Below are 14,388 nucleotides of genomic sequence, written 5' to 3'. Positions count from 1 at the left end.
CTTTTTCCAAATGAAATTTCTATACTAGTTGATGAACCCTGTTTTTTCCAAAACATTAAGCTGTAAAGGCAAAGGCCATTCCTGTGTCAGAAAGCATCCCTTCTGACCATATACAACCACTTTATATTTAGTATTCAATCTCAACCTCAGGATTTACACTGTGAGATTTGAACTTCTTGCCCCAAAAGAATAAGAACACTAAATATCAAAACATTACTTAGAAATCGAGGAAACATGAAAGGTAACAAATTACTATGAAATAGCAGTATACAACAATTATTATTAGCGCTGTTAGTACCTGAGTTATGTCAATACACAGACATTGGTACTACTTACCCTTGTGCTATCATTGTTTTACATATGCAAGTAGCTGAAATAATGTAAATCAGTACACAAGTAAATCTTAGCAGGATCAAGGTGCAGGTGTGCACTTACTGACCTAAGGTCAGATATACATTAGGAGACTGTAATGTTGGTATAGTCCAGCTATCCCCATAGGGCAAACAAACATGGTAAGAGCAGTTTTGGCAGCATAATTACAGCAGCACCACCATCTCCTGTTGACATAGCTCCACATGCCTCAGCGGTTGAAATAATTGATGCAGACAGAGCTAAAAGAATGGCAGGAGCTGACTTCTTGTAGCTCTCCAGCCCTTCTATTCCCTACTCTTCGTTAGTGCAGCCTCGTCATAGTGAGCTCACAAGCCTTGCTATAAACTAAGCTTGTGTTTAATTACAATTTTTTACCAAGGAGGCTTTTGGAAGTGGCAGCAGTAACATGTGTTGCTTTTTTACTCTGCACTGCTAGCTTTTGGTGACATGCCAACAATTTTATCTAAAATTCTTGTTACAGGATTACATGTATCCCTCTCCACCACCCCCCAAAAGCCTCATTGCTAAAAAAACCCACATTGCTAAATTCACAAAAAAAACTCCACATTGCTAAATTCAAAAATCCTCTCAGAAGTTAGGAATTCCATCATTTAGGTCTGCCTGTGCAAACTTGTATCATCTTCCTTGAGCACATGCATTACTTTGGTTATCTGACCAGATAGTGTTCTTCCCCTGGGACCTCTACCTCTGTGAAACACAGAGGGGACAATGCTGACTTAGTGAGCCAGTTACATGCCTCATTTACCTCACCTTTTTTGAACTTTGCTTTGATGACAGAAATATGCATGTTTTCATGGGCTTTTCGATGCTCACCACCACAGTATCTCAGAGATTTTCAAGGCAAACCTGAGATATTGTTATTAACCCCATCTTGTAAATGGGAAACTGCATCCTAGAAAGATGAATATAAAAAAATTGGAAGCCTCTAATAGCCAGGGTCTACCTCCAGTTTCATTTCATTTATTCAAAGGGCAGCCCATATTTGTGTGTGTAGCACTGGGAAGAATTCAGCATTTCTTCCTGTCATGTCCCAGTAGCTTACAGAGAAAATGTGGAACTAGTAAACAAGTATGAAAAAATTGGGCAATTTTTTGCTAAATAAATTGAGCAATACTCTACAGGAACTCAGCGGCAGAAGTAGGGAAAGAATCTAGCTCTCCAGACCTGCTTTCACCCGCCTTAACCAAAAGATTATCCTTTAACTCCTGTACTTTCTTATCTTCCAACTGTTGCAGCATACAAGGCTGGATTAGAACAGGTAACAGTCGCTTCACGACCTTATAGACCTTTTCCAAGCACCTACTCTCCAGAGCCAGTTTCTCATCCGAGGCCTAGCTGGAAATGTAAAGGTTAAATGGCAGCCCACCAGAGAGACTAAAGACAGGAGGCAGGAGTCAGAGCAAGCAGAAAATGTCTCCTAGTCACACCACTCTGCAAAGCCAATGCACTGAGCATAAAACCAAAAAGAGGGACCCTGGCAGACAAGAAGCCTGCAGCCTGCTTCCAACTTCAGAACAAAGGAATGCTCAGTTGCCTTTGCCACTGCCATGCTTATACCACTATCACGCATTCCTGGTAATTAGCATCAAGATGATTAGTAATGACAACAAAAAAATCCCAGTGGCAGCTCTACAGTGGAATTCCTGAAAAGCTAACAAGGCCCTTCTGAGCAATGGTTGAGAATCACTGGAACAAGCTAAAGCTTGCAATCCTTTCTGCAGGTTCCAGGGTCCCAAGGACTTCACAGAAGCCACAGACCTTTGACATTCCTGAGAGCTGAAAATGACTCACTTTAGGTTTATTTGTCTTTGTGTCTACCTGATGCTGTGGTGATCACTCATGTCACTGGAAGTATTTCTTCCTAATGGCAGTGGTATTCTGCCAGCTTGTTAAAACATTTCCAGTGGCCACCTAGTGTGCACTGTAGGTTGAATTAATTAACAATCCCAAAGGCAGAATCATTCTTTTCCTGCTCAGAGGTGTCTCCACACAAGTACCCCAGCAGTGTTCCACTTACTTTAATCCTGTGAACAAGGGGAGCAAAAAGGAACACAAAGAGCTCCACTGTGGCCATGGAATTCTGAAAGAACTTCCTTCTGTTATTCTCCTCCTCATCATTCGTGGCACTGGGCCGGGGATGTCCTGGTGATCCCTGGTTTTCAGCCTGGTGGATAAAGGCGCTACTGCTCCCTCCCCAGCTTGAGCCTCTGTCTCCTCCAAATCGGTCATTGCTGCAGTCCTGAGGAGCCTCCAGCAGCATCCAGTGGAGAGTGTGAAGAAGCTTTGTTTCAGCTACTCCAAGCTTATCCTGATGTCCTGGATGGAGAAATGCATCACAGTATCTCACAGGGTTTCTGTTAATGGTACTGTTGAGACTTTCAGAGCCACACAGGAAACCAGGCATCCGACTTCCAAATAAGCATTTGGAAATTAAAGTTCTAGCATCAAAAGTATTAGCATTCTGTTTCATTGTGTTTGAAACCACCTAATTTACAAGTCTCCATTTACTTCACAGCATTTGCAGTCCAGTCCCTGAAATGTCAGTTGCAGGGCAATGGAATGCATGGACATAGAGTGCTCCTAAAAGATGCCAGCTTGACAGTCTTGTCTGGTTGACTCTATTGAATAAGACAAAAATGCAAGCGAGCACGGCGAGGTACTCCAGCTGTGTCCTGTTAACGTCCCCTACTGACATGTGTTGTGAAGCAAATTCCTGCTGAAATCACTAAAAGACTAGTAAAGTAAGTCAGATTTGGACCTTGAATGTTTGTTAAAATAGAATCGTAGAATAGTTTGTGTTGGAAGGGACCTTTAAAGGTCACCTAGTCCAACCTCCTCTGCAATGAGCAGGGACACCTTCAGCTAGATCAGGTTGCTCAGAGCCCATCCAACCTGTTTCCAGGGATGGAGCATCTACCACCTCTCTGGGCAACCTGTTCCAGTGTTTCACCACTCTCATTGTAAAAAATTTCCTCCTTATATCTAGTCTTGGCCTCTGGACTCGCTCCAACAGGTCCAGGTCTTTCCTGTGCTGAGGGCTCCAGAGCTGAAGGCAGTACTCCAGGTGGAGTCTCACCAGAGTAGAGTAGAGGGGCAAAATCACCTCCCTTGACCTGTGTATTAACTTCATTGGGAAAGCTCTCACAGGTTACCCAGCTATAAATGAGAAGAGATGAAGAATGGCAATCCACAGAATGAACTAACTGGGATTCTAGGATTTAGAATATGTTGGCACCCTGAGCATCAATCTGTCATATTTTGACTGATAACTTCAGTAATGGAAAAACAAACTCACATGAGCACTAACCTAGCTTGTTTCGGTTGGAGAGCAATGTTGCGGTGCAATGCAGCACGTGGGGGAGTGCAGCTTGAACGAGTTCCCAGCGAGAAATGCTCTGGATGGCTTCAGAGAGAGCTGGAGAAAGGCCATGCAGCTTGTTCTCTACTAAAACCCTTTCAAAAGACTAAAAGTAAGAACAAAGAAAAAAAGACACTGTATATCTATTTATGCACATACCTTCTAGTAAATAGAATGTTCTCTTTTAAAAACCTGTAATCTGTAATTTTTCATTATGTAACTAAATCACATCTTATAATACTTTTCTTGAAAGACACAGACTGTAGCTGAAGTTCATCAGACACATGGACATACTTGGCTAAGAAATGAACGGGCCACTCTCTACATATTCTGTAACAAAAAAGTATTAAAGCAAGTATCACGTGTATATTAGTAAGTGCTGACATCAAGCTAGATTTACAGTTGTGCTGGGTATTAATCTGGCATGCCAGAAATCCTGCTGGAAGTCATAGGACCTAACGAAGCCTATATTTGTGGAGCTGAGAGCTGGATATTCTTCTCAGACACACATGCTCGTTCAGTTTAGTGTAACACAAAGGGCAAGCAATTAAAGGTATATGGGCCTTAGGAAATGTTTTCACACCCTGCCACAGAAAATAATCGGTGCACAAATTTTTTTGTCCAGCCATGATGTAATGGTTTTGTGAACGCTTAAAAAAGCTGATGGCTGCAGCAAGTTCATTACTTCCACCTCAAATAACACAGAATAAGACTATCTGCCTTTGAAATCCCTAAGGAAGTTCCTTACTGCTAGTTGCTCCAACCATTTCAGTAAGTTGTTCCTCTGACCAGATACAAAGATCTCATTATAGGTCACAGAAGCAGTTAGATTTTTTCACTGAAGTTCTAAAATGAAGAAATACGTTACTGATAACACGTCATTGCCACGTACCAGCTTAGCCTCCTGGCTACCTATTTGTTCACAAGCTGTTTCACCAATTTTATCAGGCTCTGGGCAAACAAGTAACTGTTGGTATTCAGAACCTAACAGATACTTCAAATGCCTTCTCTCCAGATTCATAAAGCTTATCCTTCAGCACTCATCATACCGATTTTTTCCTGTAAAATTGTGGGGGTAATGACAATAGACTTAATTCCAAAGAAGAAAAGCAAAAAGGGCAGCAGCTCTTTAGCTCTCCTAAATGATCTTAGGCATGGCATGCTAACCACTGGTAACGTGCACTCCCCTGCATACTCCAGCAGCTATGCATGTTTGTTCTCTCAGGTAGTGGCCACATCTGCTGGTGCGGGCAGACACGAGCTCCTCTGTCTAGAGGCAGAATGCTCTAGTGCAAGGATAATGCCACACCATTGTGGTTTTACAGCATCCCCAGTACACCTCCACTCCGCTCAGCACAGAGGCAGAGAAACACAAATTTGCCTGTATTTACAACCTAAACCAGAAACTCCCCAATAGCACCAGGCACAGACAGACTAAGAGAAGGGGAGATGGACTGTATGACTTACACAGATGTATTTGGGGAGCATTCAGAACGGAGTGTGCTTATAAAGGACTAAGCCAGTAGTAAGACAAATTGAACCTGAGGAAATACCGTCAATAAACATCAGAGCTGCCAACAAATATAAGTCTGTAGAAAGTCACGCTGTCCACCTACTAGAAACCCCAGCATCTAGTCAGAAAAGTCAACAGATTTTCTTTATGGAGCAGTGGCTGAAATCAGAGGGCATTAGTTATAATATGTGGACAAAAATGCTGGCTTCCCGGGGATCAGTCAAAAATAATGGGCCATGGATTATATTGTTAGCAATGCGTACATGTTCTAGCACCGGGATTAGATAGCACGTATACCATGGAAAGGATGCCCCAAATAGCTCTTACGGAGCTGTGCTGGTGGCCACTTTGTCTACAAAGGGCAACGGTCTCCTGTCATTCATTACTATCAGTTCACGAACACTAGGGGAGGGAGGCACGACACAAGCAGTGACACCAGCTCCTTCGGGCAGTTTGGCAGGGCACCCAAGAGCAAGTTGCAAAATCCATTGAGATTAAGGGATAGTCAGTTCCTGGAAAGCCTTGGCAGGTGAGGGAGCCAGGTACTCTTTGTAAGGTCTGAGTATTCCCTTCGGTTCAGGAACTATGAAGTCATTGAACCACAGTAGCATTTGAGAGCACATTAGGATAAACACAACAGAGGTCTAGAACAACTATCCCAGACAAAGGCACCCAACAACAGAGGGGAACAAAGCAGCAAAGTATCCCCAGAAGCAAGACAAGAGGTGCAGGGTTAATGTGTGGGTACAAACAACACAAAGCCTGAGCTGGTGAAAAATATGAGATTTTATTTATTTTTGTTAGAAGGGGACAGGGTGCCACGCCTTATCTGTGGCTCAGCAACACGCTCCCACCTCTACTTATGCATCAGCTCTGTGGCTCACCGAAGCCTTCATTCAGCCAAGTCAAGCCTCTAAACGAGCCAAAAATGAAACTCAGCATAGAGGCAAGCAGTTTCTACCATGTTAGTGAGCTGAATTAGCTCACTGAAAGCCTACCAAGCACCAGAACCAGCACTGACCTAGGCTTATGGAAAGAAATTATCTTCTCACCTCCAGTAGAAAAGCCAAACCTTAAGTTCATCATTCAGTACAGTGACAAAGATATTCAGTTTACAGAGCAAGGGGAGGGGAAAAAAAAAAAAAAAAAAAAATCACTGTGAGCAGCAACACTGTTCTGAAGCATGACGGGAGGCATGCTGTTGCTCTCTGGCTTTCCATTCAAGGTCTCATTCACGGGTACTTCAATAGCATCAGGGAGAAAGTCCTCCAACGACCACCTTCTGGAAGCTCTGGCCCGCATTTTGCATGCTTCAGAAATTCAAGAGGAAGCCAAAGAGCCCACAATTATGTCTTTAAGTTAGGCTTGTATTCACTTCAACATTTTGGGTTTCTGAGCCCCGTTAAGCTTTTCCTACGTGGTTAGCCACCAGATTCCTCTGTTCTTTGCTGGCCTGAGCAGAAAGCCAAATACATTTCTGTACCACCATGAAATATTAGCTTCCGTAATAGCATATGTGATCACAAGCATCTGAGACAGAAGTACTGTCTGTTGCCAGAAAAATGCCAATACAAAGGCTACTATATGGAAACCACTGAGTGTCCCTGTGTGCTACAGGCACTGGCTGGTACACAATTGCCACTCTGCATGTACTGTCAGCACAGGACCTAGTTGGCATAAATCCCTACACTGATAACTGCCTCAAGCAGCCCAAAAAGAACATGCAGTTCTTGGGACAAGTGTTCTCACAGGATTTGTCTGGAATTCTCAATAAAGGTCCAGCTCACAGCAGCTTCTGCCTACACCAGACACCCAAGATGCAAGGCCCCGGACTAGCATTTGCTCCTGTAGAGCCTCCCTTTTGGTCTGCTATGATTCTACTCCATCTTTCAGGACCTGCTACAGAGAATATACAGACATTAAGATGAAAGACCTAATATTCACAGCACGAAAGACCTAATATTCACAGCACATGAACTAAGCAACTGCTGCTACAGCTAAGAGGAGTTACATGCTTCACTGAGAAGACTGAATGAGAATGTCTGAAGTAAGCTCCCTGTAAGTCGGTCAGAAGAAAGATACTGTCATGCTATGGATATGTCTGGAGCTGCAGCCTCAGGGCCGCTGCTTGGCTAAGAAAACAGTTACCTACTTATAGCAGGCTTGTCCGTGCCTGCAACACCCCATGTGCCAAAGGAGGATAAAGAACATCTGCCAAGGTGGTAGTGAGGAAAGTCAGTGTTATTCCTTGGCTGGAGAAAGGGCAGCCCCTTTCAGCAGTGCTCTGTGTGTGTGTGTGTGTTCAGCTCCCTCAGGGCCACTTACACAAGCATTTTGCCTTTTAGCCTGGTGATGCCATCTGTTTTCACAGGGAGTGACGGTCAGTCTTGTCTGGCTGCCTTCCCACTGCTGCTGTTTTCCTTTTACCTTCTTCTCCACCAAGAACCAAAGGGGCTGTTAAAGACCTTGTGACCAGGGTCAGCCTGTGTGTCACTGCTGCTGGAAAAGGAACAGGTAGCTGCCTGAAGAAGTGCAGACAAGCAGTACAGGACAGAGCAGACTCTGCCTGGGCTTTGCCATGATTTCCAATACAGCTGTTCTCGAGTCACATGAACTTCCCCTGCTCTAAGCCCAGGGCAGCTGCACGTGCAGTGAATTGTGTCAGGCAGCAAGGGCTCAGCCAGGCCCCTAGCCCCGAGACAGCCAGGACCTTGGGAAGCTCAGCAGCCCCCTGTTCCACCCTCTCAGGTGTGCCAGACGAGCTGCAGGTCTCTTCCAGGGAAGTAGCCCTAGAGCCTAGATCTCACCCAAAAAATTTTTTAAAAAGCAGTAAGCTAGGAGAGCACAGCCCAGTGCTTAGCCTAGTGTATGTACAGAAGGACGCTGGCAAAGACACAGAGAAACTATTAGGGCTTCTTGAACCAGACTTCTGTCCTTGGAGGGAACCTCACTGCCCTGTTCTTCCAAAGCTCAGGCTGCATCACAGTGGAAAGCAGAGACCATTGCTAAAGTTGCTTCAGACTGACCAGAAAGAACTTGAAATGCAGGCAGAAATTACTGTCATTCTGAGGAAGGTACTCTGAGTAGGGAAGAGCTACTCAGAGTAGAGTAGAGTAGAAAAATCTAAAACATTAATCTAGGAGTTCATAGCACAATGGGTGGTAAGGCTCCATTGTTTACTAAACATGGTAATTGTACAAACATTGACAAGCAATGAAACACAGATGCCAAGCACTTTATTTACAGAAAATTCCTGTATTCAAAAACTTAGTTTTCTGCAACCGTGTCCATTGGCAAAGTAAAGGTGGCCTAGTTTTAAGCTTTGTTCCATATCTATCCTTTAATCATTCATAACAACAAAACATTTGCAAAAACAAGTAAAAAAAAAAAAAAAAAAAAACCAGAAAAGAGGTAAATTTTGAATTAGCAGGATCCTCAAAAAAATATTTGAGTTCTTCCATGCCCAGTGCAATCCAGGGTAAAATAATTTAAAGCATATCCTTGAGCCCCTTACCTCACCCAAAAAAAAAATAAAAATCCATTAGCTTTGTACAATGCTCTCACACGTTCCTGAGAGGTCATTTACAGCTTTTACTCATGCACATTAGGAATGACATTGTGTCAGGGCAGAAGAACTTCAGAATGGGGAGATGGAAGAACACTAAATTCATACTGAGGCACAAGAGCATTTAGACAGTGTAAGACAACGTGGAGGGAGGTGGGGAGAGCACTTATCTTCAGATTAAAGGCCAGATTCATAGACCAAGTCAGCGTGATTGTTCAGGTAAGAAAAACAAAGCTACAAAAGGGCAAGGCTTTTTCTCAAGTATCACGGTATAAAGCAAACCCCAAAGAAGCAATGCAATCTGCTCTAGCAGACCAGATGCTACGCTCACCGACTCTAGGCCTCCAGCATCTGCTTCCTTGATGCACAATATGCAGCAAATTCTACTGCAGCAAGTTTAGAGCCAATAATAAGAACAACAGAATACTGCACAATGTTGTGTCACACACACTGTCAGACAGTTAACAGCCTATAGACGCGCCTAGAACAATTCTGGCTTGAGAATTAAAAAAAAAAAAAGGGACAGATTATATAACAGGTGCACAGTATTTTTAGGCACACGAGTCAATACAGTGGTGTCAGATAGCCAGTGTGATGTTTCAGAAGACAAGCCAACTACCTGTCTCACCCATGCACTCAGCACTCTGCTACCCCACTGGATAGTACAGAAGGTGTTGATGTGGGCAGACATTCCTGTGCACTGGCAGGGACAGGAAACTGATGAGCAAAAGAAGGTGCCAGGTGCAGCAGCTCAGGCTGTAACCCATCAGTTGTTCAAAACTAAGCCCCGCTCTTGAAAGCTTTCTACCATAATTTAATTATTATGTTAAGAATTGGAGAAGGATCAAGTTCTCCTTCATCCAAGGGGCAGAAATAGCAGATCTTCATGAAAACTAGTCATAAATTGCATCTAAATCCCATGTTTACATCTGCAAGAGCTATACATAATTTTAAAAGGCCTTTGGTAATCCCAGCTCTCTTTCCAGATGTCGATACAGTCTCTGCATTCACTGTACACACATTTCTTCATTCTCCCCATCTCCCAAAACACTAAGCTCCTCCCTCCCTTTAAGTGTTGGGGTTTCTACAAAAGCCTTGCACCATGACCTTCAGGTCACAAAAATGCAATTGGTCTTAAATAAAAATGCTGAGCTCATCTGTACCCAAGCTGACTCTTGACCACTGGGGCTTTTTTGCCAGGACTACAGCATGGAAATATGTAACTGTGCAACTCCACTGGCACAAGGGCAGCTGGATAATCCAAGGCACCAGCTGAAGGAGGAGAGCAAGCCCCCTGACATTTGAGGCAGGCACTGCTGTTTGACTGCCCTGGCACTACCTGTAGGAGTACCCCCAGCCCCAAAGGCCCCCTCTTTTCTGAGCGTTTTTCCAGAGCTCCCTTTCCTTGGCTGAAGCATGTGATTTGTGTTGTCTTGCAGGTTTGTTCGTTGTTGGGTTTTTTTTGTTTGGTTGGGGTTTTTTTTGTTTTTGTTTTGTTTTGTTTTTACACTTAGTAAATTCTGCTTTGTGCTCATGGGAGAAAGATGCTTTATAATCAGCCTGGGGGACATAGAAGAAGACCTGATGCAAATAGTACAGCACAAAGGACAAGAAGTCACAAAGTCACAGACAGATAGGTACATCATGGAGAACACATAGAGAAGGAAGCTCTGTCCCTCTACCCAACAGGAACAGGCATTAGCTCACAGGTAGGGCAACAACCTCAGATCATAGATGCTTCAAGGCATGGTTCCCACACACTCCTGAGACTCCTGGTAAAGGACATAAGGCAACAAGCTCCATTTTCTAGCCTCTGAACAAGCAGGAGCTGACAATGGCATAAATAAGTGATGATGCTTTTTGTTCCACGTGCCAGAATTGCAACACATTTTACTCTCCAACACAGTAAGCCAGCAGTCCTCTATCAGTAGCTGGTACCTAGCAGTAACCCTGAAAAATTTATGGATTTCTTAGAAGAAAATTAGTCAGCAGTAGCTAAGGCTTCTCCAGCTTAGTATCTTGTGGGAAGTAAGTCGGAAAATTGCTGCAGAAAGACCCAAGTACTTTAAACTATTAAGAGACATGTCCAGACCAAGTTTTTCCAGTCTGTCAAGTTTGGCTGCAACTGCTTAATGTACTTTAAGTCATCCAAAGATCAGCAACAGTTCAAGGAATTCTGAAATTCCCTAGATATCCATCTTATTTGAACTTATTGTGTGTCTTTCCTTTCGCCTCCCTTTAGTCAGTAGATTGAGGTTTCATTTGAAATAGAAATAAGAGTTATTAGCAACTGCATAATAACCTCTCTTTAATTATGCTTCTAAGACATGGTCCCTCTATCCCTCTATTTTCCAATAAAGGAGGTATTTTCATCTTGCACAATGGTAAAAGTATTGTTTAGAGCTTGTTAGCAATGTTTACATTTTCAATATTTTAAGTCTGAAAAAACTCCAGTAATTGCAAACTGAAATGATATCAATCTCATCTGAAAGCATATGCATATATGATAAACTGCAAGTTTAGACCTAGATTGTCATAGCTCAGTCTGCCCTTACTATTACTCTGTGATAAAAGCACAAAATTAAGCTGAATGAACTAAATTCACATCTGACATAAGCCGAGAAGCTTGCTGATCAGCTACTGTAGTCAGATCAAGTTGCATGAAAAGTTAATTAGTAAGAGTTGAAAAAGAGAAACATGTACATACCACACAGGAAGCTTCATACTGTTTCCCCAGTTTAGGTCTTAAAAATGCACTGAAGGAAGGGAGAAAAAGTGTTAGAGACCCAGTATTTCAACTGTGGATTTTGCTTAGTTAGTTTTAGGATTTTTCTCATGTCAGGAGGTTGGCAAAAAGGCTGAGAAACTTAATGTAGAAGACGAGATAAGGCCAAAACAATATTCAGATACCTGTTGATGACATCTGACCAAACGTTGTTACCTTTATAGAAGAAAAAGTACCCACACTGATATGCCAAGAAGTAGTTAATCCACCGTCAAGAAAAGTCCTGTTCTCCATGGATAAAACCTTTCATCAGACAATTTTCAGCCATTTTACTTTAGTGAAAGATTTTCAATATATTCTGATTAAAATGTGTTAAATATTACTGAATTTTGTCTTGCCTGTATTTTAAGCCAGGGAACCATTTGCTGGTTTTGTATTAAGTATTTTCCTCCCCAACCGCTGATGTGGAAGGCTTATGATGAAATGCAGGCCTGCACCCTGCAGGTAGAGAATACCCACCCTCTGCTGTCGTTTCCCTCCAGAATGGAATCAGAGTTAAATATTTTTAAAAAATTAATAAATCAGGCCACCTTATTACAGCATTTTATTTTTTTTTTGGAGGACATCAAAACTGTGGAATAAAGGGATTTTGTGACTGAGGCCTTAAATTAGAGCCACAACCTTCCAACCTTCCCCCACAGCCTCTGCAATATTTTCAGTTTAGAATTCTGTTAAGACAAGTGACAGACCGGATTCACAAGGAACATAAAGCCCCAGCCATACATTCAGCCTGCCCCTCACACATCACTACTCTCCAATCCAATGAAATAAGGTGAGACTTTGACGTATCTGTTTGCATGCTGACCTCTCAAAGCATAGATTACACTTCCAGAACATCTGCAAACATAGATACAAGCAAAGCTGCAAGTCTGGTGCAGCACTGAGGGATGCTGCTTCTGGTACCAAAGCTCCAAGAGTCCTCTTAAAAGTGGGGGTCGCGGGGAGATGGGACAGGGAAGAGGGAAAAGGTGCATAGACACAAATGCATATGGATGTTTTAAAGCCAAATCAAGATGCTGCCTGGGACTGCCACTAGGTTAAACTGCCTCCAGTCCTTCCCCCATCCCCGATACACACAGATTGCTCTATACTGAGCAAAAAGAGAACAGCTTGTTTCACGCTTCGTGTTGCAGCTGCAATAGCTGCTTCCTCCCTGCCACTGGGCAGCAGCTGGCCTGCCCCCCCCCCCCCCCCCCCCCCACTTCCACCGCCCTGTTGCAGCTGTATCCCAAGTACCCAGGGCTCGCTGCTCTCACCTGGTTTGCCTCCATAGGAAGGTCTGGATGGGCAGAGGGATGCCACGGCCGCTCTCCTGCTCCTGGCCCTCTGAGCTTTTCCTTTTCACCATGATGCTGATGACAGCTGCTGCTGTAAGCCAGTCTTAGCAGACATACCAGCCGGGATCTCCCATGGCTGCTGCTTCTTTGCTCTCCGTAACTCTTTACCCTCTTCCCTTCATCCTCCGCAGCCCGCCCCCTCCCTCCCCTCTCACACCTCCCTTCGGCTTTGCTGGTGCAAAATGGCTGCAGAAGGCAGGGAGGAAATTAGGGGAGCGAAGATGTCCGCGTCCCTCTGCTTCCTCCCTGCCTTCAGCACCTCCCTCTGTGGACAGCTCCCAGCACCGCGAGCCGCGCCGGCAGGCGGTGACAGGGGAGGGCAAGCGGGTGGCGCGGGGGCGGCCCCGCTCCGCCCCGCGTCCCCACCAAACGTCCCGCGCCCGGCGAGGGACAAGGGCCCGCTCCTCCCGCCGGCCAGGCAGCAACAGGGCTTCTGCCGCCTCTCCCTCCCCCGCCGCGGGAGAGTTTGGAAGCCAGGCCAACCTGCAGCGAGAGGAAGGTGCGGGGCAGGCGAGAAGCGGTGGGGCCAGGAGACGTCTCTTCACCGCCCCACCCGCCTGCAGCAGGGACAAGCTCATATAGGCAGCTTCTGCGACTCGGGGCGGGGGGTGTGTGTGTGTGTGTGTCTGACCAAGCTCCCCCACAACCGCAGAGGGGCAGAACTGAAAGAGGGCTTTTCGGGGTGCTGAGGAGCTCATTAATAGTTTATAAGGCCAAGCTCCCCTCCTTGGATCTACAAAGACAGGAGTCCTCCGAAGCACCTGATAGAGCACGGAGCAAGGCTGTTAAACAGGGAGATGCTCCTTTATCTCGAGACTGGGTAGAGAGGGAAGCAAGTAATAAACTCTCTCTGAAAGCAAAGGCTGGTGGTAGGAGCAAGGAGAAGTTTGGGATAATTATTCCATGGTGTTGCATTTTAACTCCAGCCAGCAACTCAGCACCACGCAGCCAGTTGCCCACTCCTCTGCCTCCCCCTTGGGATGGGGAAGAGAATCAGAAGACTAAAAGTGAGGAAAAACTCATGGGTTGAGATAAAGACAGCCTAAGAGGTAGAGCAAAAGCTACACATACAAGCAAAGCAAAACAAGGACTTCATTCACCGCTTCCCATCGGCAGGCAGGTGTTCAGCCGTCTCCAGGAAAGCAGGGCTCCATCATGCATAGCGGTGACTCGAGAAGACAAACACCATCACTCTGAGCGTTCCCCCCTTCCTCCTTCTTCCCCCAGCTTTATACTCTGAGCACGACATCCTATGGTATGGATTATCCCATTGGTCAGTTGGGGTCAGCTGTCCCAGCTGTGTCCCCTCCCAAAGTCTTGTGCACCCCCAGCCCACTCGCTGGCGGGGGGGTGTGAGGAGCAGAAAAGGCCCTGACTCTGTGCAAACCCTGCTCAGCAGTAACTACAACATCCCTGTATTGTCAACACTGCTTCCAG

General features: G+C 44.8%; 1 protein-coding gene across 3 annotated transcripts in view; it reads right to left on the bottom strand.

The window, feature by feature from the left end:
* The window catches only part of UNC80 (unc-80 homolog, NALCN channel complex subunit), a 130,149-nt gene extending 117,187 nt beyond the window's left edge, over window positions 1-12,962 (bottom strand). For all 3 annotated transcript variants that reach the window (XM_074145021.1, XM_074145020.1, XM_074145022.1), the window contains exons 1-4: window positions 12,871-12,962; window positions 11,537-11,585; window positions 3,701-3,857; window positions 2,411-2,709 (exon numbers count right to left, since the gene is read on the bottom strand). In XM_074145021.1, the coding sequence (XP_074001122.1) occupies window positions 2,411-2,709; window positions 3,701-3,857; window positions 11,537-11,585; window positions 12,871-12,962 (597 nt within the window). The remainder of the gene's footprint in view (window positions 1-2,410; window positions 2,710-3,700; window positions 3,858-11,536; window positions 11,586-12,870) is intronic.
* Between the last annotated feature and the right edge of the window lie 1,426 nt (window positions 12,963-14,388).

This window comes from Numenius arquata, chromosome 3 (assembly GCF_964106895.1).
Source record: "Numenius arquata chromosome 3, bNumArq3.hap1.1, whole genome shotgun sequence".
NCBI lineage: Eukaryota > Metazoa > Chordata > Aves > Charadriiformes > Scolopacidae > Numenius > Numenius arquata.
The sequence above is the reverse complement of the archived record's forward strand: the minus strand, read 5'-3'. Positions and strand labels throughout refer to the sequence as shown.